Below are 25,812 nucleotides of genomic sequence, written 5' to 3' on the forward strand. Positions count from 1 at the left end.
AGGATGATGAAGACTCTCCGCAGGGCGGAGGGGTACGGCAGAAATCGGCGTTTCTTCCGATACGAATCGGGACTTCAAAATCTTGCATTGTGAATTATCGCCTGAATTTACGAGAAAGGGTGCTTTAACTTGGTCCAGTATACTGCGGCAGCTTGGTGTTTACTTGCGCTAAGCGGAATTGTGCATCTATGGAGGACTCGAGCCTTACAATCGTGATCAAACTCGGTGCGGGGATATATACCCTAAAGATGACTCGGATACGACTGTACTAACATTTACCATCATTGGAATAGGGACAAGCTCCATTGTCGACGAGAAAACACACGAGCCTATTCTTTCTATTCTAACTCTGATCGTCGAAACTGTAGCGCGATTGCGCAAAGATGGTCACCGAGTCGTCTTAGTCTCGTCTGGCGCAGTGGGGGTTGGTCTGCGAAGGATGGATGTTGATGAACGGCCAGATTATCTTCCTCGAATACAGGTAGGCTGAGTACCAAGCCCCATACATCTAACAGGACTAACTTCCTATCATATAGGCCCTTGCTGCCGTTGGCCAATGTCGACTTATGAGTCTCTGGGATAACCTCTTTTCTCATCTTCGCGTGCCCGTGGCCCAAATTTTGCTGACGAGGAACGATATTGCCGATGTGAGCTTTCCAAAGGGCTTCGTATGGTCTTTCTATACTAACATTGAATAAAGAATACCCAATATACCAACGCGCAAAACACATTCGAGCAACTGTTCGACATGGGCGTGGTGCCTATCGTCAATGAAAACGATACCCTAGCTGTTTCTGTAAGACATATATGTCCTGTACAATTGGATCAAGTTTCGCAGGTTATTGACTTTCTGGGAAATAGGAAATCAAATTTGGCGACAATGATACCCTTTCAGCGATTACTGCGGCCGCAGTCAAGGCCGATTATTTGTTCTTGATGACGGATGTCGACTGTCTCTACACAGCTAACCCACGTAGTGATCCTGATGCTAAGCCAATCGAAGTTGTCACTGACATTTCAACGTTGGAAGCTGATGTGTCATCTGCCGGTTCAGCCTTAGGCACTGGAGGTATGACCACGAAAATCGTGGCAGCAAAGTTGGGAACTAGTGCCGGTGTGATGACCATAATCACCAAGAGTTCCAAGCCAGGAAACGTCCATGATATCGTGAAATATCTCCAAGCAGTTCAAAAACTCACTGACCCCAACGACCCGACCATTGGCGACATCCCCAAGCCACCTCTTCACACTCGTTTTATCCCTTCAGATACCCCAATCCAGTCTCGGAAATTTTGGTTACTGCACGGACTGACGCCACATGGCACAATATACATTGACCAAGGAGCCTACGAAGCCCTCCTTGGCAAGGCAAGCCTTCTACCAGCTGGAGTTATTGGAGTCGAGGGCCATTTTGGGCAGCAAGAAGCGGTGCGCCTTGTTGTTGTGGATCGACCTTCCCCGGAAGCTCTAAATGGTGATTTCCTCCATCATTCACAAGAGCCGAAGGAAGTGGGTCGGGCTATCGTGAACTATGGAAGCATTGAAATTGCGCATATTAAGGGCCATCGTAGTACACATATCGAGGCTGTGCTTGGGTATGCAGACAGCGATTATGTTGCTTTGCGTGATAATATTTCATTCCATCCAGATGAGCGGCATAATCTTCCAGCTACTCCAGCCATGGTCCCAGCGATTGACTCGTGGGGTTCTCCGTGAAGTTATGATTTTGCATAGGAGGACAGACAGCCCAAGGTAGATGAGCTTGCACATAAATATACGTGTGGATTTATCTACACAATTGAACATGATACCAAATGCCGTAGCCGGCTACATAAAAAATGAAGACCACCTCAAAACTTCCAGCATGAATACAAAGACAATGTTTTAAGTTAAATTATAATTTACTGGATAGATAATCAAGAACGCTGCAAATGTTTCCACGATTCTCGGATCTATTGGGAAGTTTTACAAACTTATTAATCAATCCTTCCAACGGTCTAACCACTGCTGCATTCTCTTATCCAATGTTGGCATCGCAGCCGGGGCGGCCTAAGAAGATTAGTATCATGAGAAACATTTTACTTTCGAAGACCCAACGTACCGTGTTCTCAATACTATGAGTAGTCCAGGTTGCGTAGGCGGTATCTGTATATTGGACCGTTGGAGCAGGAAGATAAGCCGTAGCGATGGAAAATGGGAACGGCGGGTATTGAGGTGTAGCCGGCCTGTCTGCGATAGTCGTGCCTGCTCTCTTGGGCATCGGCGCATACTTCGTCAGGCCCAGCTGCTCTCCATAGGGAACTGTATGATAATCCACACCCAGACGTTTCCGTAGTTCATTGTGGTCTAGCTCGCTGCCTTTGGTGGGGGCTGGGAGCTGAAGAGCAGACTGTGACGCGTTCAAAGTCGGAGCTACCTCAGTGGGATCCAACAGGCTCGAGTCATCCGATAGACTGAACGAGATGGAAATCGGCTGCATCAGATTCACTGCAGCTGAAACTTTGGATGAAAATGTGCCTTTCATATTAGTTAGGGTGAAATGAGAAGTAAATCCAGACAAAGCTCCATTGGATGTGGAAGGAACAATCTTGAGGAAGCTAGATACGCAAAAAAAAAAAAAAAAAAAAAACTATTAGCGATATTCCATAGAAAAATGAGAATGCTTAATACATACTATGCATCCACATCATTTCCTCCCACGTTTGGGTTGACTCTAAATGACAATAGGTCGCCGGAGGTATAGGTAAGGTCTTCAATCACTGGCGCTAGCGATTCCTATCAGATCACAAGTATTAGGATGTGCAAACATTTTGAAGCAATGAAGAGAGGACCAAATGCTGGCGTACACATACATATTCGCCTGTTGATTCGTCTCCGGCACAAAGCCAGAACGTATAACGCGTCGAGGCCTCACCTTCAAAGGCCCAAACAATGTTCACAACATCTCTGCTGTCGAATGTAAGGCCACTAATTGTCTGGGCTGTAGTAGCTGTAAACAAAGTGTATATCGCAGGCCATAGTTGATGGAGCCTCATATTGGGATTTTGGTGAACGTGGCAAGCGAACGAGAATCAACACCGGGTAAAAGAGAAGAAAAGAAGCAAAAAACACGAATATTCGTAGACAAACCCAGGCCCAGCTTCTCCCCCTCTTCTCCTTCTCCCCCCTTCGGTCTTTGGTATGTGTGAGTCTCATTCCAACCCTTGACAAGTAAGTAAATGATGTGCACTAAGATAAACCCGATAAGCAGCGATAAGCAGCGATAAGCAGCGATAAGCAGGGGTGGTCCGTGCTATCGACACCTTGACCTACTCAACTCTCCTGTTGCCCGACCTTCCGCTCATCAGCCCACCACCCCCATCACAATGTCAAGTCAAGCCAGTTGGAAGTCTGTGACGGGCATTGCCACGTTGCTTTTTGATGGGAATCTGGTAGCAATTGCCATTGCGATTTTATTTACATTCGGTGTTCCGATCTTTCTTCATGTTGTCTTCTTCCGTGCTGTAGCATCGCCGCCGTCAAGCAACTTCTTGATGCTTGGCCCGAGTGGCTCAGGCAAGACCGCATTCACAACTTTGGTAAGCTCACCAACGTCTATTTTTTTTAATGGAGCTCCTCCATCTCGAAATCCTATTTCTCAGCCAAAATCGCATTTACTTACATTGTTCACAGCTTGAGGCAAAATCCTTCCCGGCATCCAAAAAGACGCATCTCACACACACCTCGCAGACCTCAACATTTGTGTCCGTGAGCTTGCCGCCATCCGTCCCTACTGCGTCTAACCGCTACCGATCTGTCAATGATCCTTCACTGAAAGAGGCTTCGCGGAACCCAGTTCGCTACCGCGTGAAAGACACCCCAGGTCATGGTAAACTCCGCGCTTCTCAGGGAATTGCGACCCTCCAAACAATGACTATCTCCAATGATACGAGCACCAAGATTCGTGGTTTAATATTCATGGTGGACACTGCGGCATTGGTGGATGAGACTATCTTGCGAGACACTGCGACATATTTGCATGATGTGCTGCTGGTCCTGCAGAAGCGTGAGCTGAAGAAGTCTTCTGCCAAGCGATCTATTGGGGTTCCAGTCTTGCTAGCTGCGAACAAACAGGACTTGTTTACAGCTTTGCCTCCAGGGTCTGTACGGGACAAGCTAGAGACTGAGATTGATCGGATTCGCAAATCCAAGACCAGGGGCCTGTTGGACGCCAGTGCTGATGCCGGGCTGGACACCGAAGAGGAAATGCTGGGTAATGATGACGGACAGGGTGTCTTCAGCTTCAAGTTGCTTGAAGAGGAAGTGGGCGTTAAGGTAGAAGTAGTGGGTGGCGCTATCAAAGGTGACTCGGAGGAAGAATTCGGCTCTGGAGTACGTCGCTGGGAGGAGTGGATTGGCCAGTGTCTGTAAATGATCGCTTCGAAATTGTTATAGTTTCTGCTCAAAATAGCATGACGAGCAGATTGAAAAGCACTTCTTGTTGATATATTAGCGGATTGAGCATAATTTGGTGGCACATATGTTTCATAGGTAGTGATACCTGTATTTCCCAAACCCATATGGCCTAGTATATGCACGTTGTATATCTACTTTTCTCCGTCCATGAATTAGGTTTATGACATATAGGCGGGCATTTGATTGGAGTAAGATCTATGCAAATTTATATTATCTATAACGCAATAACATTGCGGTGAGCAATGTATCTGGCTTGCAAGGTGTTGAAACAAATCGGAGAACCCACAGTGGGTGGGCGCCGTCCTCGACATGGTGAAAGGGGACAAGGCCAAAAAGCCAAGAAAAGAAAAGGACCAAAAAAAAACAAGGAAGATAAAGGAGGCCAGTGGACTGGATAAGAAAAAAGATATCGTTATATAGGGTGTTCAAATCCAGCCTCGATGGAACGAGTTCCTAGAAATGCATGGGGATCGTAATAATCATTATCTAAGCGTTGGTGTTCTTGTTGTGCAACATCCAAGTGAGCAAATCCACTTTGGTCACCACGGCCAGTGGCTTCAAAGCTCCACTGGCGTCCTTCTCTGTCACGACGGCAGCGCTGTTCCACTCAAAAAAGCGGTTCAACACGCTCAGAGGGGTGTCTATAGTGATTTCAATGAACTGACGACGTCTTGGCTGAGCTCGCAAGGTACTAGAGCCATTGGATTGGGCATTGGACTGGCTTGTCACACCCATATCACGAGGATCGGTGACAACTTCAGGAATCTTTGAGAAGTCAAACATCACCTCGGAAACGGGAGTTTGACCGGACACACGTCCATGTGTCAGACGACTAAGGACATTACCCAGGGTCAGAAGACCCACGAGCTTACGGCCTGAAGAAGCGAGGACAGGGAGTTGATCAAATCCCCTGTCACGCATGATCTCAATAGCAGCCTCACACGAGAAGCTGGAAGTCACAGTGGTGATTGGCTTTAACCGCAAAGCGCTGACCTTAGCTCCGGCCAGGGGATCTGCAGCAGCAGCAGCAGCAGCAGGTTGTTGCGTTTGAGCTTTGACTTCGACGGGAAGAGCAGCAAGAAGGTTATTGGCTGCAAGCCAGTCATCATCAGCAAACTTTGTTAGGTAGCTTCGGATGCTGTCTGGGAGAACGACAACAACCACATCGTCCTTGGAGAACTTCTTCTCCTCGTTGGCTTTCACCAAAGCAGCGACTGCGCTGCCACTGCTACCGCCAACCAGGAGACCTTCCTCGGCGATCAGGCGGCGTGAATACTGGAAGGACTCCTTGTCCTCAGTTTTATACCACCGATCGACGATCTTCTGGTCCAGCACGTCCGGAATGAAGTCGTAACCGATACCTTCAACCTTGTAAGGCTCGTTGACACGGGATTCGTTCAAAGAGGGGGGCAGAGCCAGAATAGAACCGAAAGGGTCAGCGGCAACGACCTCGATATTAGGATTGTGTTTCTTGAGACCACGGGCCAGACCAGTAATAGTGCCACCGGTTCCAGCACCGGCAACAATGGCCTTGATCTCGCCCTTTGTCTGGGTCCAAATCTCCTCCGCAGTGCCGAATTCATGAGCATTGGGATTGTTTTCATTGCCATATTGATCAAGAATGTGAGCATTGGGAAGCTCCTTCTGCAGGCGCTTAGCCACTCCAATATGAGACTCGGGGGAATCAAAAGCAGCTTCGTTGGGTGTTCGGATAATTGTCGCGTTCAAAGCTCGTAGGACAGAGACTTTCTCTGCTGACATCTTCTCCGGGAGGGTAATGATGGTTTTGTAGCCCTTGACCGCACCGACCAATGCCAATCCGATACCACTAGAAGCTATAGTCAGCAATGATTATCTTTGAGGGACCTTCGATCCACCCCGGGGAATCCACCGATGATAATCAAAGGTAGATGTGTGCAACTAACGTGTTACCACTGGTCGGCTCAATCAGGGTGTCGCCTGGCTTGATGCGACCGGAGCGTTCTGCCTCTTCAATCATGCGCAGGGCGATGCGGTCCTTGACGGAGCCACCAGCATTGAAATATTCCAATTTGGCATAGACGGTAGCATCGATACCCAGGCTGCGGGGCAGGCGATTCAGTCGCACGAGGGGGGTGTTGCCGATGTGCTGGGTAATAGTGTCCAGCGCCACTGGCGGAATACCAGGTTGAGTGGTGACAGACATGGTGATCAATGTCTGACAAAAAGTAAAAGAAAAGATGCGAAGAAAGGAAAAGTAAAATATGAGGTCACAAAGATTTTCTCAGTATACATATATACTGTAGTATTTTTTTATCTTATCGAAATTCGGTTATTGCCGCTCCGGATTAGTGGTCCTTGACTCGCCGCTTTTACTCTCGAGTAGAAGAACTGGGTAGAAATGGGTACGGCCTCCGAACCCCAATAAAACGCATCACGCTAGTACAAAAGGGTGGACGCTTTACTTAGTACAAAACAAGTATGATTTCAAAAGTTGAGATGAAGTACATCTACTTGGAGAAAATCAACTGTTCATCTCTTCTCTTATATCATAAAATGAAACGAATGCCTCCATAAGCAGCTCACAAGTCAACCCCAAACCATCCATTGAAGAATAACTTGTTCAAACCACTGGCGAGACCACCGTATAGAACTTTGGAACTCCCACTAAGCTAGTTGCGCCTCAATTACACTCTGTTGATCTCCTGGCGCTGACCACACATTGACAAGTTTCAAGGCAGGCTCAACCTTAGCCAGCAGCTCTTCCCACTGCGTTATAGTACGCTCCATTCCGTTGCAGAGATAAGGCATCAGCATGTCCATATCACATTTCAGAAGTGACTCATAGGTGTCTAGTAGAACTATCTCGTTTATGAGAAGACTAGACTGGGGCCTCATCGATTTGGCAGTGTTTGAAAGAATCTTCACAGACGAGATATCGTCCCAGTCATGGAGAACGGATTTGAGGTAATAGATATCCGCACCTTCTTCAAAGTTAGCCAAGCTTATCATTATACATTCAAAGTGTATGATATGCAGCTTACCCTTAATATTTTGCTCCGTGAAGAAGTCATATACTATTGAGGTTTGACTTTTTGACCTAATGTACTAGCAGGGATTCTTTTGATTGTCTCTGGTAAATCCTGTAGAACCAACTCAAAGTCCATATCAGGGAAATCATCTGCAAAGCGCTGTAGATCAATATTCTGGTTCCCACCAATATCCACAATAACCTTTTTGATTTCTGTTGAAGAAAGATGCTGTTTCACAGGGTATTTCTTATACCATGGAATCGAGATTGTTTTATTCCGGATGCTCATGCTATCGTCAAACCCCTTCTTCCATGCACTGTTCTTGGTAAATGTCTCCCATGTGGTCTCACCAAAAGCAGATTCATAGGCAGAAGGTGTCTTGCCGCCCCGGATATCGCATGGTTTGTTTTGATCCAGAAATTCCCCGATTTTATCGCCGAGTTGGAAAGTCATATTGTTTCTGTATCTAGTCAGCTATTATTCTCGAAGGGGTTGGACGAGCAGAAAACCTACGTGAGTTGGGTACCCCCGAGATTTCCAGGTATACATAGAGTCGAAGTATTCGCGTTTGCGGTATATGCCTGATATCCAACTTCATCAACGAAGGCAATAGCACCCATCATACGCATCACACACGGCCTAACTCGTCAGCTTTGTTCTAAACAGTTACTAAACATTGATAATAGTAGCCTACATATCAGAGAATCATGCCATCCAGTTTTCTCCGCCAGTTCCGACACTTTGAAACTCTTGTCTTTATTCTCAGCCAACAGCTGAAGCAACCAATCCTATGTGAATTGCTGCAACAAGAGAAATGTTTTCAACGGTCTTTCTGGATCTGGGCTGCCAGTTTCTCAAGCTCGGCTTTCCTCGTCATGTTGGTAGGTTGTATCCTCTCCTGAGGCTTGTTTTTTTGGGAGGCCTGTGTAGGTTGGAAGAATCTAATGGAACGAGTGAAATAAGAGAGCTGGGGTGTGAAAGGTTTCTCATAATAGTATGATGGAAGGGATCTATCTCTGGACGGTCTGCGGATCTGAATAGAGGGGTGATTTTGGGGGCTAAGACAATAAAGCACTAAATGACCCACTTAGGTTGTACACGAAGCCTAAATTAACAGTTCCTATGATGCTAAGATTGAAGCGTAACGTCTTGGATAACGACCTGGATAAGGCATAGTTCTATTTACTAGGGCATATACTTTCTTTCTGGCCATTTTAGCCTACCGTACTCGATTATCATCATAGAGATCTTTCACCTTCCAGACAGTACGCTATGGAAAACCGTCTCTACAACCTCAGACCTATTAATTCAGTATATATTAGGAATATTTTGTTGACTCCCTTTTTTCATTAGTAAATTATAGCCAGATTTCGCCGCAACTTACCATGTTGAGCACTTCTCGGCCTGTCATACAATGCCAAAATCACCTCTTCGACTGGGCAGAATATATGGACCTGAAGTCCTGGTCTCAGCTCAAAGGTCTATTTGCGCCAAAGATCACGATTGACTACACGTCGGTTGGACGCGCCCAACTTTCATTGGTACCACGGGCAACCTTTGTCCAAGTCCTTTCAAGCCCCGGCAAACTGGGAAATCCTGGGGTAGTTACACAACATTTAATTGGGACATGCAGATGCTTAAAGCTATCTGAGAATAAGCCAAAGGACAAGTTTCAGATCAAAGCCGCGCATTTGAGGAAATCGGATACAGATGATGGGAATGTGGTTGATAATGCGAATGCATACAGTATCAACACGTTTGAATTCGAGCTCAAGGAGGAAGGCTGGAAGATCGTGTCAATCACAGTAATGGCGAGGTCAATGGAGGGTGATTTTATGGATATTTTCAAGAGCAAGATTTAACGAAGTTTTTCTTCCAAGCTACAGTATAAGCTGGGTAGTCCATCATGTCATTTGCATATATACCAGGCACTTAATGAATCTGGTCATAGCTTCGCAAGCCCATCCTTTGACCCAGTCCAAATATATTTAGCAAGCTTATCCCGAGAATCTCGCATTCTTTTTAAGACCTCGTCCTTGGGAATGTCCAATAGCTCTTCAAAGCTCATTGGAACAGTCTCTAACTTTCCCAGTTTAATGAAATGCGCGTTTGAATCCCTCTGCTTGCCCTGCCCAATTTCCTTAATAGCCAGGCCCCATCGCTTCATCGTGTCACGGCTTTGAGGTAACTGAGGTAGAATGACGTTCCATACATGTGGCATAAACTCATATTGCACAAACGTGATCGGCACACCAGAAGCATGGATGTTCTTGACAAGAAATTTGATTCCATCCTCGTATGTCTCCTCGCCACACGCGATCCACATAGGGGGCATCCCCGACCAGTCTGTCTCCGTGGCAGGATCAATGAGTGGGTGACATAGTGCTGAGTTATCGCAGTGTAGATCTCCGCGAGGAGGGTTTGTAGGCCATATCTCATCTGCTGGGTAGTTATGCTGGACCCAAGGAGCCCCTTCCGACATCCATTCGAACCATTCGTTTTTCTTAACGGATGGAAGGGAAAGTGTTAAATCGGCGCCAGGGCTAATAAGCGCACAGCCTAAAGGCATTGTAATAGGGACTGTCTGGCCATTAAATTGAATTGCTGGCGTTGCATCCCTAGCAGATCTTATCATGGCCCGAAAGATTTGGAGAAGATGGAGATGGCAAAGCGATCCACCCGATTCGCCTACGAAAATCATTTTCTTTGGGTCGACAGGTTCATGGAATGCACCAGGCGGAGGAGCCACGAGGTAAAAGTATGCAGCAAGAATATCAAGCAAGATACTCGGGATGGTATACTGGGGTGCAAGACGAGGTTGAAATGTAAATGCGCGTGATCCACTCTTTTCAACGAGTTGTTTGATCAGTAGTTTAGCCCCTGGAGGACCGGCTCGGCTGGTAACGCAGATGTTAATTATAATTTTCTTCTCGAAGAATGAATACTCACAAGAAGGCCCCTCCACAAAGATAGAAAATAGTCTTGTCATTGTCGACATTCTGTTGAATTTGTCGAAACTTTTCCTGGTCGCTGATATCAGGCTGTGGCGCCTTTGGGTCTTTTACATCTTTTCGAACTCCAATCCATTCACCCTTGTAGGAAACGCAAGAGGCTAGGGGATCAAAATTCTCAACCCCCTCGCTGGTCGCTTGAAAGAGGTTCCATAAATGGGAGCGAAGAGCTTCTCCTTCTTCTTCATTTGGAGGAGGCATGTCAACCTTAGAGACCACGATCGGCCCTTTCAGTGGTCTTTCACGACAAGAGTGCGCCTGCATCTGGGAAATTGGGATCCAGGGGGCTGCCTTCCAGGCCTTGCGGAAGCCTAGAACGACATTTTTTTGATACTCGGGCTGATCCATCTCTCGTTGATGTTGGTTTTTTCCCCCTAAGCAATGTCCAAGTCTCTGAGAGGGGCTAGATAGAGACTGTAGAAAGAAGCCTAGGGGAAAGTCCATAGGATCCGCGAGCCTCGTCTCCCGAGGTCGGGGCAGTGACGGATTGAGTCAAGGAAGCGGGCCAACGTGGGGGCAGAAACATTTGCCTATGTATGATGGAAGCGTTGCAGCGGGTTGCAGGGATGTATAAGATACACCGATTTTCAGGTCTGGATACGCACACTCCTGGCAAATCTTGGGCGATGTTTTGTCCTGTATTAGGCTCGGACTTAGCGTCTTGGTGATTTTTTAACATATTCACAATCTATCCATGAAGATGTGAGGACGTTCAGCATATTGATGCAGAACTGGAGGCCTACGCTCAATTGCTTCCAAATCCATCATAGGCTGTGTTTTGAAACCTTAGATATTATCATGAGTGGTGCATCCATCCGACACTAAGTTGAGAGTTAAAGGAGGTGCATAGAGGATAATTCGATGAATACTAAATCAATTTACGTTCTCAGCGGCGATCTCTGTAGAGAGGTAGAAGAAAGGAAGCTTTGGAGACAGAGGATAGAAACTATATGGCAAAATAGCCAGTGTTGTGGAGAACCGATACTACCTACTTTGCCCGGGTGGATGCCATGTCCGTAAAGTATACTGGGTGTCAAATAGATGACTCTGAGAAAGCGGATGCTCGGTGAGCCTGAGCCCGGACTGTAAACTACAGACTGAGCCTGGGCGCCCTTACGACAAAAGCGGCGTTGTCTATATTAAGTAAGCCCTATCTCGAATGGTCCAATAGTGAGTCCAGATGGCCTCATCGCCTCATCTAAAGACCGATGATATCCGGCTGTAGCCAATAGACACCCGATTTCACAGGCATGAGTAAATCTAATGTCTTAATGCCTTAGGTGTCAACATTCTCCGATCTAACTAGAGGCTGGACTCTGGTCGAACTTCATACTTGTTGAGCTGGGGGTTTACTTCTTTTTTCCTTTTTCTTTTAAATAAAACAATTAAGGTTCAAAGGTTTCATATTAACTCCCCCTGTGACACCTCGAATTCTCCTACTCTTTTCCCTCAAGGATACTAAGCTTCATCAATAGGCGTGCTATGTACGGAGTAGGTCTCCAGCGAAATGGAAATGTCTGGCACTACTCATCTAAACATCCGATGTCTCCGTCTACACCATGCAAATTTTACGCTTTCTTTTGATTGACCTTGATTTTTCTTGCATGATTCGAGCTTACCCAGCGGGCCTAGCGGGGGTTTCTTGGCGCATGGTTGATCACTCCACACCAACAGAGCTCTTTCCTTTCAGCTCCGCGTTCTGTCCTGTTAGAGCCAAGCCAAGTCCGTGGCTGTGCATCACCTCGCATTGGCATTCTCCACTGAGCGACCCAGTCTTATCTCAAAATGATTTGGGTGTTTGTTTGATGCATCCAGGTGATCCTAAAAGGGTTCTCCGTAAGATACGAATGGCTGGTGTAACTAATAGGGTGGCTGGGTTGTGGGTTCTGTGCGCTTCTGGCTATTTCCTGCCCCCATTGACCACCCTTCGTGCATGGTGCATGACAAGGGAAAAGGGGGGAGGAAAAAGGAGAAGAAGGAAGCGAGCGAGATCCTCCCGCACGATCATGACTGCCAAGCCCTCGTGAAGCCTTCTGTTTGAATTATGGGGTCGATTGATTGGCTGTATCGATCTGCCAACGCAGCACAGTGGACATGTTTTGTTTTCCGTCTAGTATAATATTATAGAATCGACCCGCATTCTACTTTTTTTCCCTCAGCTTGCAGATGTGGGCACCCACTTCCGCCGAGGTTTATTTTCTTTGTGTTTCTCTTTCCTCTTGATCTCTTCTGTGCGCTATATTCCTTGGAATTTCTCGGTCGGTGTCCTCTGTGCAATTTCAATAGTTGTGTGTTTCCAACATGGGTTCGATCATGCCCGCCATCGAAGAGCCGCGCATGCGTGGAGGAGCGGACGAATTCGCCCATGAAAAGGATCGCCAACAAACCTCCACCTCTATTCTGCCAACTCTCGAGAAAAACCACCCAAGTCGTTATGTGCTCGGATTATTTCGCGTCGACAGCGCCGGAGAAAGCGGACGGACAGGGATTCATCCCATCCACTTCTTTCGAGTGGTTTTCAAGAGTGTTTGCACTGCTTCGATGCTGGTGAATATTCTCTGGCCCTTCGTTCCAGCTGCGATTGTCATGCATTTTGCTCGACCGGACCTGCATGTTTGGGTCTTTGTGCTCAACTATATTGCCATGGTTCCCTCCGCCAATGTCCTCGGATTCGCAGGTGGAGAGTTGGCTAAAAAGCTGCCCAAAACATTGGGTGTTCTACTGGAGACGGGGTTGAGTTGCTCGGTTGAACTGGTACTTTTCATGGTTTTGCTTCATAATGACAAGAAGGGAGAAGGCAACCTGATACCCGTTATTCAAGCTGCCATTCTCGGTTCAATCTTAGCAAACCTGCTACTGTGTTTGGGCACCTGCTTCTTCGTTGGAGGTCTTAGGCGCAATGAGCAGGTATTCCATGAAGCTGTCAGTGAGGTAGGCACCGGCTTGTTGCTGGTCGCTGGCTTTGGGTTGTTGATTCCCAGCGCTTTCTACTCTGCGCTGAAATCGGCCACCAATGCGGAATTTACTCTAGCCATGCTGCAAGACTATACCATGCAGATTAGTCGCGCCACTGCTGTCGTGCTTCTGGTCGCCTTTTTAGTGTAAGTTACTCAAGACTGGCAACTGATGATGACAAACAAATCAATTTACTGACGGTTCGGGGCAGATTTTTGATTTTCAATCTGCACAGTCACAACTCCATCTTCGACGACATTTTGGAACTGGATGAGGCCCAGGATGAGGACCGACACAAAGAACTGAAGCGAGCAAAGCTCACCTTTGCAGAATGCCTGGTGGCCATTGCAGTTGCTCTGACCTGTGTTAGCATGTCAGCCGTGTTCTTGGTCCAAGAAATTGAACATATCGTCGCCCGAGGAGTTTCTGATAACTTCTTGGGCTTGATATTAGTGCCCTTAGTAGAGAAGGCAGCTGAACATCTGACTGCCGTGGATGAGGCCTGGGATAACCAAATTAACTATGCCTTATTCCATTGTATGGCTCCCTCGATCCAGACCGCTTTGCTGAATGCTCCCCTGGCAGTCCTGGTGGGATGGGGCTTAGGCAAGGATATGAGTCTCAATTTCGAGATTTTCATGGTCATTCTCCTGGTGTTGTCCATTCTAGTTGTTGGCAACTTCCTGAGAGACGGAAAGTCCAATTACTTGGAAGGTGCCCTTTGTGTGTTGATTTACGTCATTATCGCTGTCACCACCTGGTACTATCCCAGTGTTGAAGTCGCATCGACTAATCAAGCCTAACCCACGGATTAATGTCAGCTCAAAGCTGTCGGTCACCGTAGTCTTATTATATGGAAGTTTTTCTGTCACGATCATAGCAAGCGTTCCTACCCTTATTAATAAAAAGTTCCTTCTTTTTTTGTTCTTTTTTGCCCTTGGTGTAAAATTCTCATATATACCACGAAGAATTTTTGCTTCTTGTCATAGTCAGATATATTCATGCTCATTAAGATGAGTTACATACTATAATGTACGTTTCAAATGTTAGTATGCGTGGATTTACTCAATAGGGAAAACTGTATACATGCACGTGATCCCGCATACACCGCAACCTTTGGGAACGCCGCGGATCAAGCTCCTCATAACCCACGAGTGTGTTAAGTCATATTGTCACTGATCACAAATTTAGCAAAATTAGTCAATCCATTCACTGAGTTCACGCTAAACCTCCCAATTGCAACTTTCTATTGGGACGGGGGTCGGCCAACTCTTGCCCTCCGCCTCGTTGAATTCCCCTTCGGCCCCGCAAAACGAATACGCCCCAGCCCAGATGGATTCTACAACCAACGCCGATACAATTCTCGCGATTCTCAAAGAACGGGATACTCTGGTCAAACGTGATGTGATAGAATCTGCCTTGGGGGATTCAACAGTAGGTCCCAAGAATGCGGAATGGGCGGCCAAGCATTTGCGATCAGAAACTCTACTATCGAAGGAGGAGCTTTCACTGTACGAGCGGTACAATTAGCTTTTCAATGGTGATAGCAAGCTGATCGCGAAATCCAGGTATACTAAACTAGAAAACTCCGGTGCCCTCCAGCCTATCCTTCGTGAACCCAGTCTCGGTGCGACGCGACCCTTTCTTGAGACCGACATACAAAGCGCAATCGACTCCCTCGAGGCATCAACGGTTACCATTAAACAGCAGTCACATGTGCTATCATTGCAATGTGAGGCGGTCAAAAAAAAGTTGCGGCGGGAAGGCTCTCTAGATCAAGATAGGAGTCGGGATATTGCGCGTTTGCGAAAAAAGCATGAGTCTGGAAAGCAAAACGCGACAGTCTTGGTAATACATGGCCCTCAGAACTGTCCAAAATACCAGCTTACCGAATTTACGAACGTTCCAGGCAAATGAACTCGCCGACAACCTCGAGGATAGTTTCAGAAGCGAGATGGATAATGTGGGAATAGAGAGCAAACGGATCTTGACGTCGTTGTCCGCTCGCTTGAAGCATGATGATAAGGCTTTAGCAACGATGGAGAGCTTGATGGCCGAAACAAAGTCAAATGGCAATGACGCATCTACTTTGAAGCGAGCTGCATACCTAAGTGGAATGCTTGCAGACTATAGTGCCGAGGAAATTCATTATCGCCTGGACCGACTATACCTCGAAGCAATTCAAGCCAAAGGCTTGGATCGCAGCCCAGCGGCGGAAATCGAGACAGTTACTGCACTAGTGGAAGAACTGGAGTCCCTCTATCCCGAGATCGAGATCCTGGCCGAAATGTCCACCAGGCAACAATTCCATGAGCCCATTCTACGTGAAATCCATCATGAGCACAGCCAGCTTCGGGCAGCGTCACAGACGAGGCTGGAGCAAGTGCGTTGTCCCCGATAAGACATGAGATATAGTAGTATTGACAACTAAACAGATTCTTGACGTCTTAATTGACATGACTGTATCCAAGGAAGCGTTGACAACTCAGCTTGCGGGTCGTGAATCATCGTGCGAGTTACTGGAGCAAATCGCAACCCTCCATCAAACCGAGACCGCAAGCCACCTGGTAGCTCAGCCCTCGTCTCGTCGGGAGTCTTTGAGACGACGATCCCTGCTGCCTGGTTCGAATACCGGTTCGAATATAGGCAACACGCGGACCCCTGCTTCATTGCCCGAGCAGCCTTCGCTGGAGAACCTCTTGCGTCGTATCGGAGTGTCCCCAGATTCTGTGCTCAAACCGCGCGTAGAAGACGGTGGTGCACCGGGGCTCTTTGACAAGCGCATTCAAATGTTGGAGACACTGCGGCATCTCGAAAACAGCGGAGAAATATCCTTAGTGACCCATTTAATGCAATCGGATCATGCCTCGCAGTTACTGACATCATCGTTGCGCAGCAATTCCCGATTTGAAACGACTTTGCAAGATCCTCGGTTAGAAGAGGCATTGTTGGGCCTGGAGGCAGAGCTCGCCTCGCTTAAGAAGGGGGTGCAAGGGTTGGATATTAATTTGCTCCATCAACGTGATAAGTCCCAAGTGAAATTCTTAGAACGATGGCATTAAGAATGATGCGCGAAGGGTGCCTAAATCCCGAAAGTTAGAGACTCGTTGGGTCATTGAGTCATTTGAACCCATGAGATATAGTAATTGGACCGCGAAGGAGAAGAGGAGGGGGCCAAAATTGAAGCAAAACATACCCTGGTTCACCAACTGCGCCTAGCAGCTTTTCACCGTCTCTGGGCCTGTAGTCTCTGTTGACGCCGAGGAACTCAAACTAGCGGCAGGAACTAACGGTCAACTGCACATCTGATTTGCTGATTTGCTGACATGGGGCTGTGGCTGGTCGGGGAAACTGGGCCGCGCCACAATCATGCCGGTAATAATGCGCTTGTGCATATCATAATTGCAAAATCGAACAAAAAAGTTCTTCCGTAGTCAGAACAAGACTCCTGACTCTTGAACAAAAAAAGCCTCAAGTGCTGCAGCCTTATGCTTTTTCCTACATGGAATCTTTCTCCGCGCAAGAGAATACCAGTTGCCTCGTGTTGCCTCATGTGACCAGCATGTGCAATCGCGACATTATGGTAGTTGACGGCTCAAGTTCATGTCCAAGGCTGATTCAAATCTATAATATTGCTCTCGTTTCAATATGTCGACATAATCCTCGTCTCTTAATAATAACGACAATGCGATATAGAGATGAGTTGGGTCGTTATGATCGTGACGTGTGTTTTCCCAGCTGACATGGCCCTGCGCACCTGTGACCAAAGTGTATCAGCCACGCCTCATCCCATTAACAACCTCTCTTAAGCACATTGCTGCCCTTTGATATTGAATAGGATAAATCATTAAGGTCGAGTACAGCGTCGATATAAAATGGACCATCGTCGCCATGGAATTCTTTTGTTCATCAAGCTTCGAAAAAGGCAGCGAACACATCCTATACTTCTCAAATCAGCTTTATATCCAGCTTTAGAGCATTCAAACCTACCTCAAGCGATATCTGCGAACACATAAATAAATCACCTGCTTTACGCTGATGACTGTTACCACCTGCTAGAAGCCTTCGTCATTGCTTGTCTACTGTTGTTCATACTTCTCTTTGATTGAGATAACCATTTTTCAATTTTCAAATATTTCTACCACTATACATCGTCCCTTTCTTCCCTGGTCAACATCTCCATCGATCAGCTTTATATCCAGCTTGAGAATATTCAAACCTACCTCAGACGATATCTGCGAGAACACAAAGGAATCCACCTGCTTCCATTCGATAACCGTTAGCACAAGCTAAAAGCCTGCCTCATTGCTCGTCTACTGTTGTTTATACTTCTCTTTGATTGAGACAACACTTCTTTCCAACTCTTCCTACCACTATACATCGTCCCTTTTATCCTGATCAAGTTTCCAATCGATCAGCTCTTTAGCAACAGAAGTTCTATCTCATCTTAAGTTTCTGTATCGGTATCAATCTGCAGGATACAATTTTGTATGCCAGAACGTGATCTTATACATACCATCACCATTCAAATCAGATCTCTCTCTCTCTCTCTCTCTCTCTCTAAAAAATCGTGAGTATATCCGCCTCTATGCCACATCATAGCTGTCGAGTTCTAACCTATTATTGTCTCAACCAGAGAGCAACATGGTAAACTCTTCTCCCCGATCTTCTTCACACTCCTCTGAGTCCGCAATCCGCGGGACAACACGTAAGATATCCGAGAGAACTTCAGTCAGACGTGTTAAAGCCTCCTCACGTGTGATGAATCGAGAACAAGAAAAGCCCGAAAGAGATGAACCTCAGCCCAGGACCAGACCCTCCTCATCTGGGTCAAGCACGCCTACACCTTCGAACAGCAGACGTTCTCACCCCAGGCCGGCTCAAGAAGAGGTCAAGGAAAAAGACCAAGAGCCCCAAATAATCGAAATCGGACCAAGACAACATGGAGATCAGCAAACTCAGCACGGTCGACAACCACGTGAAAGAAGTCCATGCCATGAGCCGACACCTACACCAGGCAGACGGGTTCGTTCTCCCAAAGTATCTCACAGAACACCACGTGTTTCCCAAGACAGAGCAACAGTAAGAGATAGGCAAGAAATCCGGGGTATTTTGAAACACCCTTCTGAGTCTGGCCCGGTACGCGTGGGTGGCGTAGAATATAGAGCAGAACCCGCAGCTGTCCGGGATGGACACAAAGAGATAACAGAGTTGGCAGATCGAGTCATAGGCCCCCTCAATCCATCAAAGACGTTGCGTTTCTTATTTGGTTGATTTCCTGTTCTAGAGTATCACAGCTCTCCGGGGCCTATGACTCGAGATACTGACTGTGCTATCTCTTTGTACCCACGCTGGACAGCTTCGGCTAGAGATGCTTGAGTTTTTATGTTAACTTTCACGACTACCAGCATAGCCTCGGGGTAAGCGATGAGATTAGGACTGTGCCCCGGAATCATGTTGGATCTCGCATCCCTCATCTTTGGGCGCTCGGGTTCGGATGGTAAAACCTGTGGCAACCCAGTTTTCTTGCTCTTCTATTACTGCTGGTTTATCTGGGATACAAATCGTGTTATGTAAGATGCTAGGGAGAATAAACCTATTCACCTAGTTGAGAAGGTGCTGTATAATACCTAGTATAGAATTTCTGCGCGCCGTTGCTGAGTTTGCTGACTTCTTGGTTGTCCAGGTTCAATTTCGATCACATGGATCTCTTGGCCTGTTTCCTTGACGGCTTCCTGAGCTGGCTAGGGGGGGGGGGGAGGACATCTCCTATTCAAAGGCGTAGGCCCCGCCATTGGCCCCAGCGAAAAATGTCTGGTTCTGCGCTGAGACTAATCAATTCCAGGCTTTTCTTGCTCTTGATTCATCCCACGGGGGTGAAATCTAGCACGTTTGATCCGATATGAAACGGGCATCTCATTGAAATGAGGAGTGAGAATGCCGTTACTCCATCCGATCCGACTTGTATAAAATCATTTGAGCAAGAGGAACTGGGTGCGATTGTGAATGAAATATAAAGGGCCGATCAGGTTTTCGGGTGAACGGAATTACAATAATCGGGCATATGATATGACACATCCAACATTTACTACACCATGTACTATAGTCTCAAAGTGCAACATACATTGATATTTACATCAAGTTCGTGACTCATGGGCATAGCGCGTAGACAATGTGATGTGTGATGTTGGTACCTGGACCCACAGTAGTATTTTGACTTGTTCTTTGCTGCATAGTTTCCCATGCGCGATCCAATAAGATTCCCGCGGCTCGACTTGAGCTTATCTTTCCCTTCGCCCCTCGGAACTTTCTTTGTCTTTCCAACTTTTTCGCTTTCATCTGATTTGTTTATTATTTCTACTCGTAGTTGTTCTTCTCTTTGAAACTCAAATTGGGAAATGCTCTTTGACCCATCCAGTTCGTCTTTCCAAGATTAAATCTCGAAACTGGGAGGTAAGTCTCACTGAACAATTGGCGCCCGCTTCTCCGGTGGCTTTTCGGGCATGGTGTGTTGACAAGTCAGGCAGCCAGGTCTTTCCCCTCCATACGTCCCACAGAATTTCTCAGTCGATCCGCATTTTCAGTGACCGGTTGTTCCTCACCACATCCTGGTAGATTTCCCCCACAATCGCGCATGTTGAATCATCCCTCCTCGCCACGGTTTGCCGCGTCTCTATATTGTCACACACGCTAAAGTTACCGCCGCCTTACTCTGGGTTATAAAATGAGAGATTTATCTGAGGATCCTCCTTGTGCCTATAGCTCTGGCTGTGCTACTCGATTCGTGACGGACCAGTTGCAGTGTTTCGGACAATAAGAGCGAATAATAAAACGATGGCCGCGGTCGTGACGCAAACTGAATGCGCCTCCAAGGGCACGCGATCACCAGCGTCTTTGCTGAAACTGGCTTCACCGGGAAATCAGGCTGAGATGGCCGGAACTCAACCCCAGACGCCAGGTGAAACAGCTGTTTTTGACATGTCACCGGACACGGCCCTACAGCTGCTTTGTAACAACATAGAGAAGCTGCGAAATACCTCGGCAATGCTTCCCACGGAGTCCAATACTCCACTCGGAGATGAAACCCAGATTGAAGGAGACTCCCCCATCCCGGCAGTGGGCCTTCATTGTGGAGATTCGGAACACGCGTCTGACAGGTCCCCAGAAGAAGCCTTTCAATTGGCGATACTCTCTCGGAAGTTCCTCTCCAAGAAAGTGCCTCCTATCCCGATCAAAGATTACCTATGCCGTCTACAGCAGTACTGTCCCATGTCCACAGCGGTAGTCCTGGCTACAAGTGTCTATATCACGAAGATGACCTCGGTAGACAAGGTTCTTCGGGTGACGCCGAAGAATATGCACCGCCTCGCGCTTGCCGGCCTTCTAGTGGCTACCAAGGCTTTAGAAGATCTTAGCTTTCCTCACAGCCGGGTTGCTAAAGTTGGCGGAGTGAGTGAGCAAGAACTATCGAAATTGGAGATTAGTTTCTGCTTTTTGGCAAATTTCGAATTACGCGTGGATGCACAGATGTTGATGGATGAGATCCAACTGCAGTGCAACCAGGACTCGCAGGCTAACGATCACGAAACAAGTCTTTCGTTATGATGTAAATGTATTATATACGAATATCCATTTAACATACATAAGAAAAAAAAAGATAAATAAGCAAAAAATCAAGAAATCCTTCCGAGAACCCAATAAGCTTAAGCTAGTTGAGGCTGGAGGATTAATACGGCTGCCTTACTGTGGCTGAGTAATCGTTTTTAGTGAGTTGCGGGACTTCTTTTCGCTGGAGAGATCTTTTGTTACTGTTTGGAAGTGTTTTCTGCTATTTCTCAAGTCAGTCAAGACCAGTTCTATCGAGATTCACGGAGTAGACTGGAAGAAGCTCATGTTCGTGACACTGTTGTACTCCGTAGTACACTCACCGCAAAAGGAGCGCGACAGTTGACGATCAATCTCTTAGCGTCGCTTCAAGGTTTCCCCGACGCCCAAAAAAAAGAGCCAGAACACTTCCGCCTCGTTGTCCTTAACAGAGCGACAGGCCGCGACTTCTTACTGCTGTCTGTTCAAACTGCACAAACTCTAGGCTTCTTGTGTTCTCGCGTGGCGATACATCATGTTCCCATAGAGAGCCTAGAGAGATTACCGAAACAACAGTCCCCTAGAATCGATCGACGCATCGACCGACGTCCCGAACACGCTCTCCCCCCTTGTACCACGATACACATATTCCATCATGTCTTCAAATAAATCCTCTCCGTCGGAGAATCTGGGTAGCAGCCCTTCAGCCCAAACTCCAGGGACCACCCCCGCAAATGGGAAAAGCACCTCTCCGAATACCGATGTTGAACTCAAGAGTATGCGGCCCGATGCGCCCAAACCCTCAATCCCACTGGGAGAGGACATCATGCAGTTGGCCAGAATTGGAGAAATCAGTGCTATGCAGAATTTGTTTGCGACCAAGAAATTGACCGCGAACCATCGAGATGAGGAAGGCATTACACCGCTACACGTAGGTCTCTCCCCTTTCCTATCAATGCGGAGAATTGGGTTCTACGTAAACCAGGTATGATAATGGGTAATTCCTAACTCTTCTGCTTCGTTTAACTAGTGGGCTGCGATCAACAACCAATATGCGATGTGCAAGTTCCTACTCGACTCCGGCGCCGACGTCAATGCCAAGGGTGGAGAATCGGTGGCTACCCCAGCCATGTGGGCGGCGCAACGGTGCCATTACTATATCGTTAATCTGTTACTCTCATACGGCGCCGATCCTCTCTTGACCGACGTGCAAGGGTACAACATCCTCCACCTCGCCACCATCGACGGAAATGCGTTCCTTCTCGTCCTACTCCTTCACCAAGAGATACCGGTGGATGTGGTCGATCAGCAGGGTCACACTGGGTTGATGTGGGCGGCGTATAAGGGATATCCAGCTTGTGTGGATTTGTTCTTGAGATGGGGCGCCAACGCCAATGCGGTGGATGAAGGCGGGTTGACCCCGCTCCACTGGGCGTTGGTAAAGGGCTCTTTGCCATCAGTGTTGAAGCTCCTGGAGTATGGCGCGGATCGATTTGCGAAAACCAGAGACGGGAAGTCCCCGGAGACAGTTGCACAGGAGATGAACACTCTGCGAATTTGGAACCGCGCGCTGGCCGAACGTGGCTTCGAGGCGGACGGTACACAGAAGCCTGTGCCTATGGGACTGGCCAGTCTCGTACGGAATAAGAGCCTCATGGCGAAATTCTTCTTCCTCTGGCCATTCTTGACCGTGCTTGTCGCTATCTGGATGTTGAGCAATTTGCCCATTCTCCTAGGTCTGCCCATCACGCTAGTCACCTTATTTGGTATGCAATATCTTGCGCAACAAGTTGCAAACCGTGGGCCTTCTGAGTTTAGGATTCTGCAGAAAACGGTAGGTTTCATACAAGTAGCTGGTTTCCGGTTGGCATCACGAGAAGACTAACATTTTTCTTCATAGCCATATCTAGCAGGTGTTTTCGCTGCATCGTTATTCTGGGTGGGTTTCCGTTGGATCTTCCAAGTGTTACCTGGTAGGTGTCATATTGTAACTGGACGAGGGAGCATATCTAACGAATCTCAGCAACATATTCCTCTCATCCGATTTTAAACATATCATTTGCAGTCTTTTACTCCTTGACCGCCTGGTTCTATATCATGGCCATGATCGGAGACCCGGGATACGTTCCGAAGATCAGCAGCCGAAACCAGCAAAGAGAGGCCGTCAAACAATTGTTTGAATTGTGGAAATTCGACGAGGAGAATTTCTGTGTTCCTTGCATGTCGCGGAAGCCTCTCAGAAGCAAGCATTGCCGACGATGCAATCGTTGCGTGGCCAAGCATGACCAGTACGTTCTACCTCCCCATGGTATCGTCAATATAATCCCCACTAACCCCCTTTAGCCACTGCCCATGGATTGACAACTGTGTCGGAGCCAACAACCTTCGTCACTTCGTTATGTATATCGTCAGTCTCGAAATTGGAATTATCCTTTTTGTGCAATTGACCATAGGCTGTCAGTGTCACCTAAGAACAAAAAACCTCGTCGAATTAGACCCAATATGCTGACTTGACACACAGATATCACTGATCTGCCACCCTTGAAGGATGCTCAGTGTAGCGTTATCAACGACACTCTGTGTGACTATGTATCCCGTGATGCCTTCACGCTAGTCCTTAACATTTGGATCATCCTCCAGTTGGTCTGGGTTACTATGCTGTGCGCTGTGCAGCTTGTTCAAATCTCACGCAATCAGACGACATTCGAAAATATGAGAGGCCACTCGATTGATCGGTCCCTTCCCAGTTCTCAGGCCTTTGCTTCCGCCATGACCGCGGGTACGACATCAATGGACGCGGCCGGCCTCTCTGCCGTTGGACAAGGACCCAATCCTGCTTTAGCACACTCACATGGAAACCGACGACGAGGTGGCTGCCTTTCGTCATGGTCGGCTCTATTGGGTATCGATACCTTCTTCGTCACTGCTAAAGATGGACTTCGAGATGGTCGATCCCTTAACCCTTTCTCCCGTGGTGTGACAACTAACTGCCGTGACTTTTGGTGTGACCCAGCCCCGATCTTCGGTAAACGCGAGTCTGGTGCCGCGATGCTTGGAGGTGAGGTGGTGAATTATAATGAAATGTACGAAACTCCGCTCCGCATGCATGCCGGCCGGTCTGGAGATGGCTACCGTAGTGTGGCGGGTGAAGAACCCGAACAGATGGTTTAAAAGACCATGGCCCCACAACATTGTTCTCCTTTTCTGGCCTCAGTGTTTTGGAGAGTGGCATTCACGACTATTCTTCCATTTTTTTTCTTTGAAAAAAAAGAAACTCATGGAGGCCCCCATGTATGACTGCAGCGACGGTGTTGCATTTTGTGGTATAACCATTTTTGACTTCTCTGTCTTCTGCCTATTTCCCTTAACGCTATATTTCTTCCCCCATGTCTTTCTATCATGTCTTCTCTTTTCCCATCGCATTATTCATGTCTCATTTACATTAGAAACTTTGTACAGTGGCCACTAGATAATGAACTCCATTTGAAACAATACCTTGCTCTGATCTTCACCTAGCGTCCCCGGGCCGGAGATATTTTGATCTTCACTCTCTCCCCGCAGTGTCCCTGTCAATGTGATAAGATTGAGGACCCTGCAGATAGTTTCCTAAGCAAACTGCAGCTCTTTGACGATCCCTGTACACGCCTGCAGTGTTTCTAGAACGCTACCTATTTCTGCATTGAACTCCGAGACGATCGACACAGTTGGGTCCCCATCCACGCAAGCTCACCCTGAGACAGGTAATGGGTCACTGCACCTAATCGAGTTAAATGTAGGGTTTTTTTTTTTTTTTTTTCAGGAACAGGAACAGGTCATCCGGCAGCTGCTTCCGAAGCTCACAGTTGCAGGGAATAGGATATGATCACCAGTTCTCCCTCGGATGGCAGCCCAACCCATCGGCTTCAGGCCGAAGAGGAAAAGGAAAGGAAAGGCAAAGTAAAAGCAAAGCAGGCTAACGCAAACCAAAGACCAGAATTATACTTTCAGTCCAATGTAAGGTACATTTGAATGTACATATTCTTGTATACGGTCCTGCCATCTCATCTCATCTCACATCCGATATCGCCGGATACAAGACTAACGCAGTTTGGAAATTCCTTCATCTCCACTCTCTGCATTACGATCTGATACTGTACCGAGATGACAGCAAACCCACATGCCAGGGAATCCTTCATGCTAAGCGATGATCCCATCTCGGATGCAATCGGAAACGAAGTCTAGGCTTCGAATTCTGCATGTATCAAGCCATTGGCGTCTACAGTGGGGCCAGGGGACACTTTTTTTTGCCCTTTCTTTCCACACATTGGTTCCCATTCGGATTCCTCCGACCAGCAAGAATAATCAATCAAATCAATCATGGGTCGTGCGGGGCCACCTACCAGAGACACGGAACAAAGCAAGGACAGAGATGCGCTATCTTCCGTGGCAGGAAAGAAGTGGACATGAACACGGTGACTAGGGACAAGTTGGGAAAGTGATTGGCGGGAAGATATCCACCTTAACGTATACAGTCAAGTCTCACAATTAGCGAAAGTGGTTCGAGTGGAAAACAAGAACGGTGAGAAGTTCCATACAAATGCTTGGCTAGACTAGAAGTTAAAACGAAGAAAGGAATGGATACGAAGGGGGCAAACCACGCCATTCGGGAACGCGGAAATGGGTGGGATTTCTGCAGACAGGCATAGTCCTGGAGTAATTTCTGATCAGATAAAAAAACTTTTATCTGATGGCGCCACGAGGGATCCACTTGGCATCTGCATCCAATGATATCCGGTATGAGGCACGTTTTTTCCTGG

General features: G+C 47.3%; 11 protein-coding genes across 11 annotated transcripts; 7 read left to right on the plus strand and 4 right to left on the minus strand.

Moving 5' to 3' along the window:
- Positions 1-188: 188 nt before the first annotated feature.
- Positions 189-1,716, plus strand: N7478_002618 (glutamate 5-kinase; the record flags this gene model as incomplete). Its single annotated transcript, XM_056918832.1, has 5 exons — positions 189-225; positions 294-481; positions 537-647; positions 701-796; positions 862-1,716. The coding sequence occupies 5 exons, from the start codon at positions 189-191 to the stop codon at positions 1,714-1,716; spliced, it is 1,287 nt and encodes a 428-aa protein (XP_056781990.1).
- A 264-nt stretch (positions 1,717-1,980) lies between these two features.
- N7478_002619 (putative beta-1,6-glucan biosynthesis protein (Knh1)) lies at positions 1,981-3,035 on the minus strand (the record flags this gene model as incomplete). The annotated part of the gene is made up of 4 exons (XM_056918833.1): positions 1,981-2,049; positions 2,102-2,597; positions 2,675-2,775; positions 2,853-3,035. The coding sequence occupies 4 exons, from the start codon at positions 3,033-3,035 to the stop codon at positions 1,981-1,983; spliced, it is 849 nt and encodes a 282-aa protein (XP_056781991.1).
- A 330-nt stretch (positions 3,036-3,365) lies between these two features.
- N7478_002620 (signal recognition particle receptor subunit beta) lies at positions 3,366-4,410 on the plus strand (the record flags this gene model as incomplete). The annotated part of the gene is made up of 2 exons (XM_056918834.1): positions 3,366-3,578; positions 3,673-4,410. The coding sequence occupies 2 exons, from the start codon at positions 3,366-3,368 to the stop codon at positions 4,408-4,410; spliced, it is 951 nt and encodes a 316-aa protein (XP_056781992.1).
- A 531-nt stretch (positions 4,411-4,941) lies between these two features.
- N7478_002621 (cystathionine beta-synthase CYS4) lies at positions 4,942-6,640 on the minus strand (the record flags this gene model as incomplete). The annotated part of the gene is made up of 2 exons (XM_056918835.1): positions 4,942-6,283; positions 6,381-6,640. 2 exons carry the CDS (start codon positions 6,638-6,640, stop codon positions 4,942-4,944), a joined length of 1,602 nt encoding a protein of 533 aa, XP_056781993.1.
- Positions 6,641-7,101: 461 nt separating this feature from the next.
- Positions 7,102-7,919, minus strand: N7478_002622 (uncharacterized protein; the record flags this gene model as incomplete). Its single annotated transcript, XM_056918836.1, has 2 exons — positions 7,102-7,511; positions 7,535-7,919. The coding sequence occupies 2 exons, from the start codon at positions 7,917-7,919 to the stop codon at positions 7,102-7,104; spliced, it is 795 nt and encodes a 264-aa protein (XP_056781994.1).
- Positions 7,920-8,851: 932 nt separating this feature from the next.
- N7478_002623 (Scytalone dehydratase) lies at positions 8,852-9,328 on the plus strand (the record flags this gene model as incomplete). Its single annotated transcript, XM_056918837.1, has 1 exon — positions 8,852-9,328. One exon carries the CDS (start codon positions 8,852-8,854, stop codon positions 9,326-9,328), a length of 477 nt encoding a protein of 158 aa, XP_056781995.1.
- An 83-nt stretch (positions 9,329-9,411) lies between these two features.
- N7478_002624 (alpha/beta-hydrolase) lies at positions 9,412-10,825 on the minus strand (the record flags this gene model as incomplete). Its single annotated transcript, XM_056918838.1, has 2 exons — positions 9,412-10,363; positions 10,416-10,825. 2 exons carry the CDS (start codon positions 10,823-10,825, stop codon positions 9,412-9,414), a joined length of 1,362 nt encoding a protein of 453 aa, XP_056781996.1.
- Positions 10,826-12,778: 1,953 nt separating this feature from the next.
- On the plus strand, positions 12,779-14,235 carry N7478_002625 (hydrogen/calcium exchanger domain-containing protein; the record flags this gene model as incomplete). Its single annotated transcript, XM_056918839.1, has 2 exons — positions 12,779-13,578; positions 13,644-14,235. The coding sequence occupies 2 exons, from the start codon at positions 12,779-12,781 to the stop codon at positions 14,233-14,235; spliced, it is 1,392 nt and encodes a 463-aa protein (XP_056781997.1).
- Positions 14,236-14,764: 529 nt separating this feature from the next.
- On the plus strand, positions 14,765-16,494 carry N7478_002626 (uncharacterized protein; the record flags this gene model as incomplete). The annotated part of the gene is made up of 4 exons (XM_056918840.1): positions 14,765-14,952; positions 15,001-15,280; positions 15,342-15,815; positions 15,868-16,494. 4 exons carry the CDS (start codon positions 14,765-14,767, stop codon positions 16,492-16,494), a joined length of 1,569 nt encoding a protein of 522 aa, XP_056781998.1.
- A 3,772-nt stretch (positions 16,495-20,266) lies between these two features.
- Positions 20,267-21,037, plus strand: N7478_002627 (putative cyclin-dependent protein kinase complex component; the record flags this gene model as incomplete). The annotated part of the gene is made up of 1 exon (XM_056918841.1): positions 20,267-21,037. One exon carries the CDS (start codon positions 20,267-20,269, stop codon positions 21,035-21,037), a length of 771 nt encoding a protein of 256 aa, XP_056781999.1.
- A 634-nt stretch (positions 21,038-21,671) lies between these two features.
- Positions 21,672-24,187, plus strand: N7478_002628 (ankyrin repeat domain-containing DHHC palmitoyltransferase family protein; the record flags this gene model as incomplete). Its single annotated transcript, XM_056918842.1, has 6 exons — positions 21,672-22,001; positions 22,047-22,850; positions 22,917-22,989; positions 23,082-23,304; positions 23,360-23,472; positions 23,538-24,187. The coding sequence occupies 6 exons, from the start codon at positions 21,672-21,674 to the stop codon at positions 24,185-24,187; spliced, it is 2,193 nt and encodes a 730-aa protein (XP_056782000.1).
- Positions 24,188-25,812: the final 1,625 nt, after the last annotated feature.

This window comes from Penicillium angulare (genome assembly GCF_028827245.1).
Source record: "Penicillium angulare strain IBT 27051 chromosome Unknown utg000003l_segment0_segment0, whole genome shotgun sequence".
Lineage (NCBI taxonomy): Eukaryota > Fungi > Ascomycota > Eurotiomycetes > Eurotiales > Aspergillaceae > Penicillium > Penicillium angulare.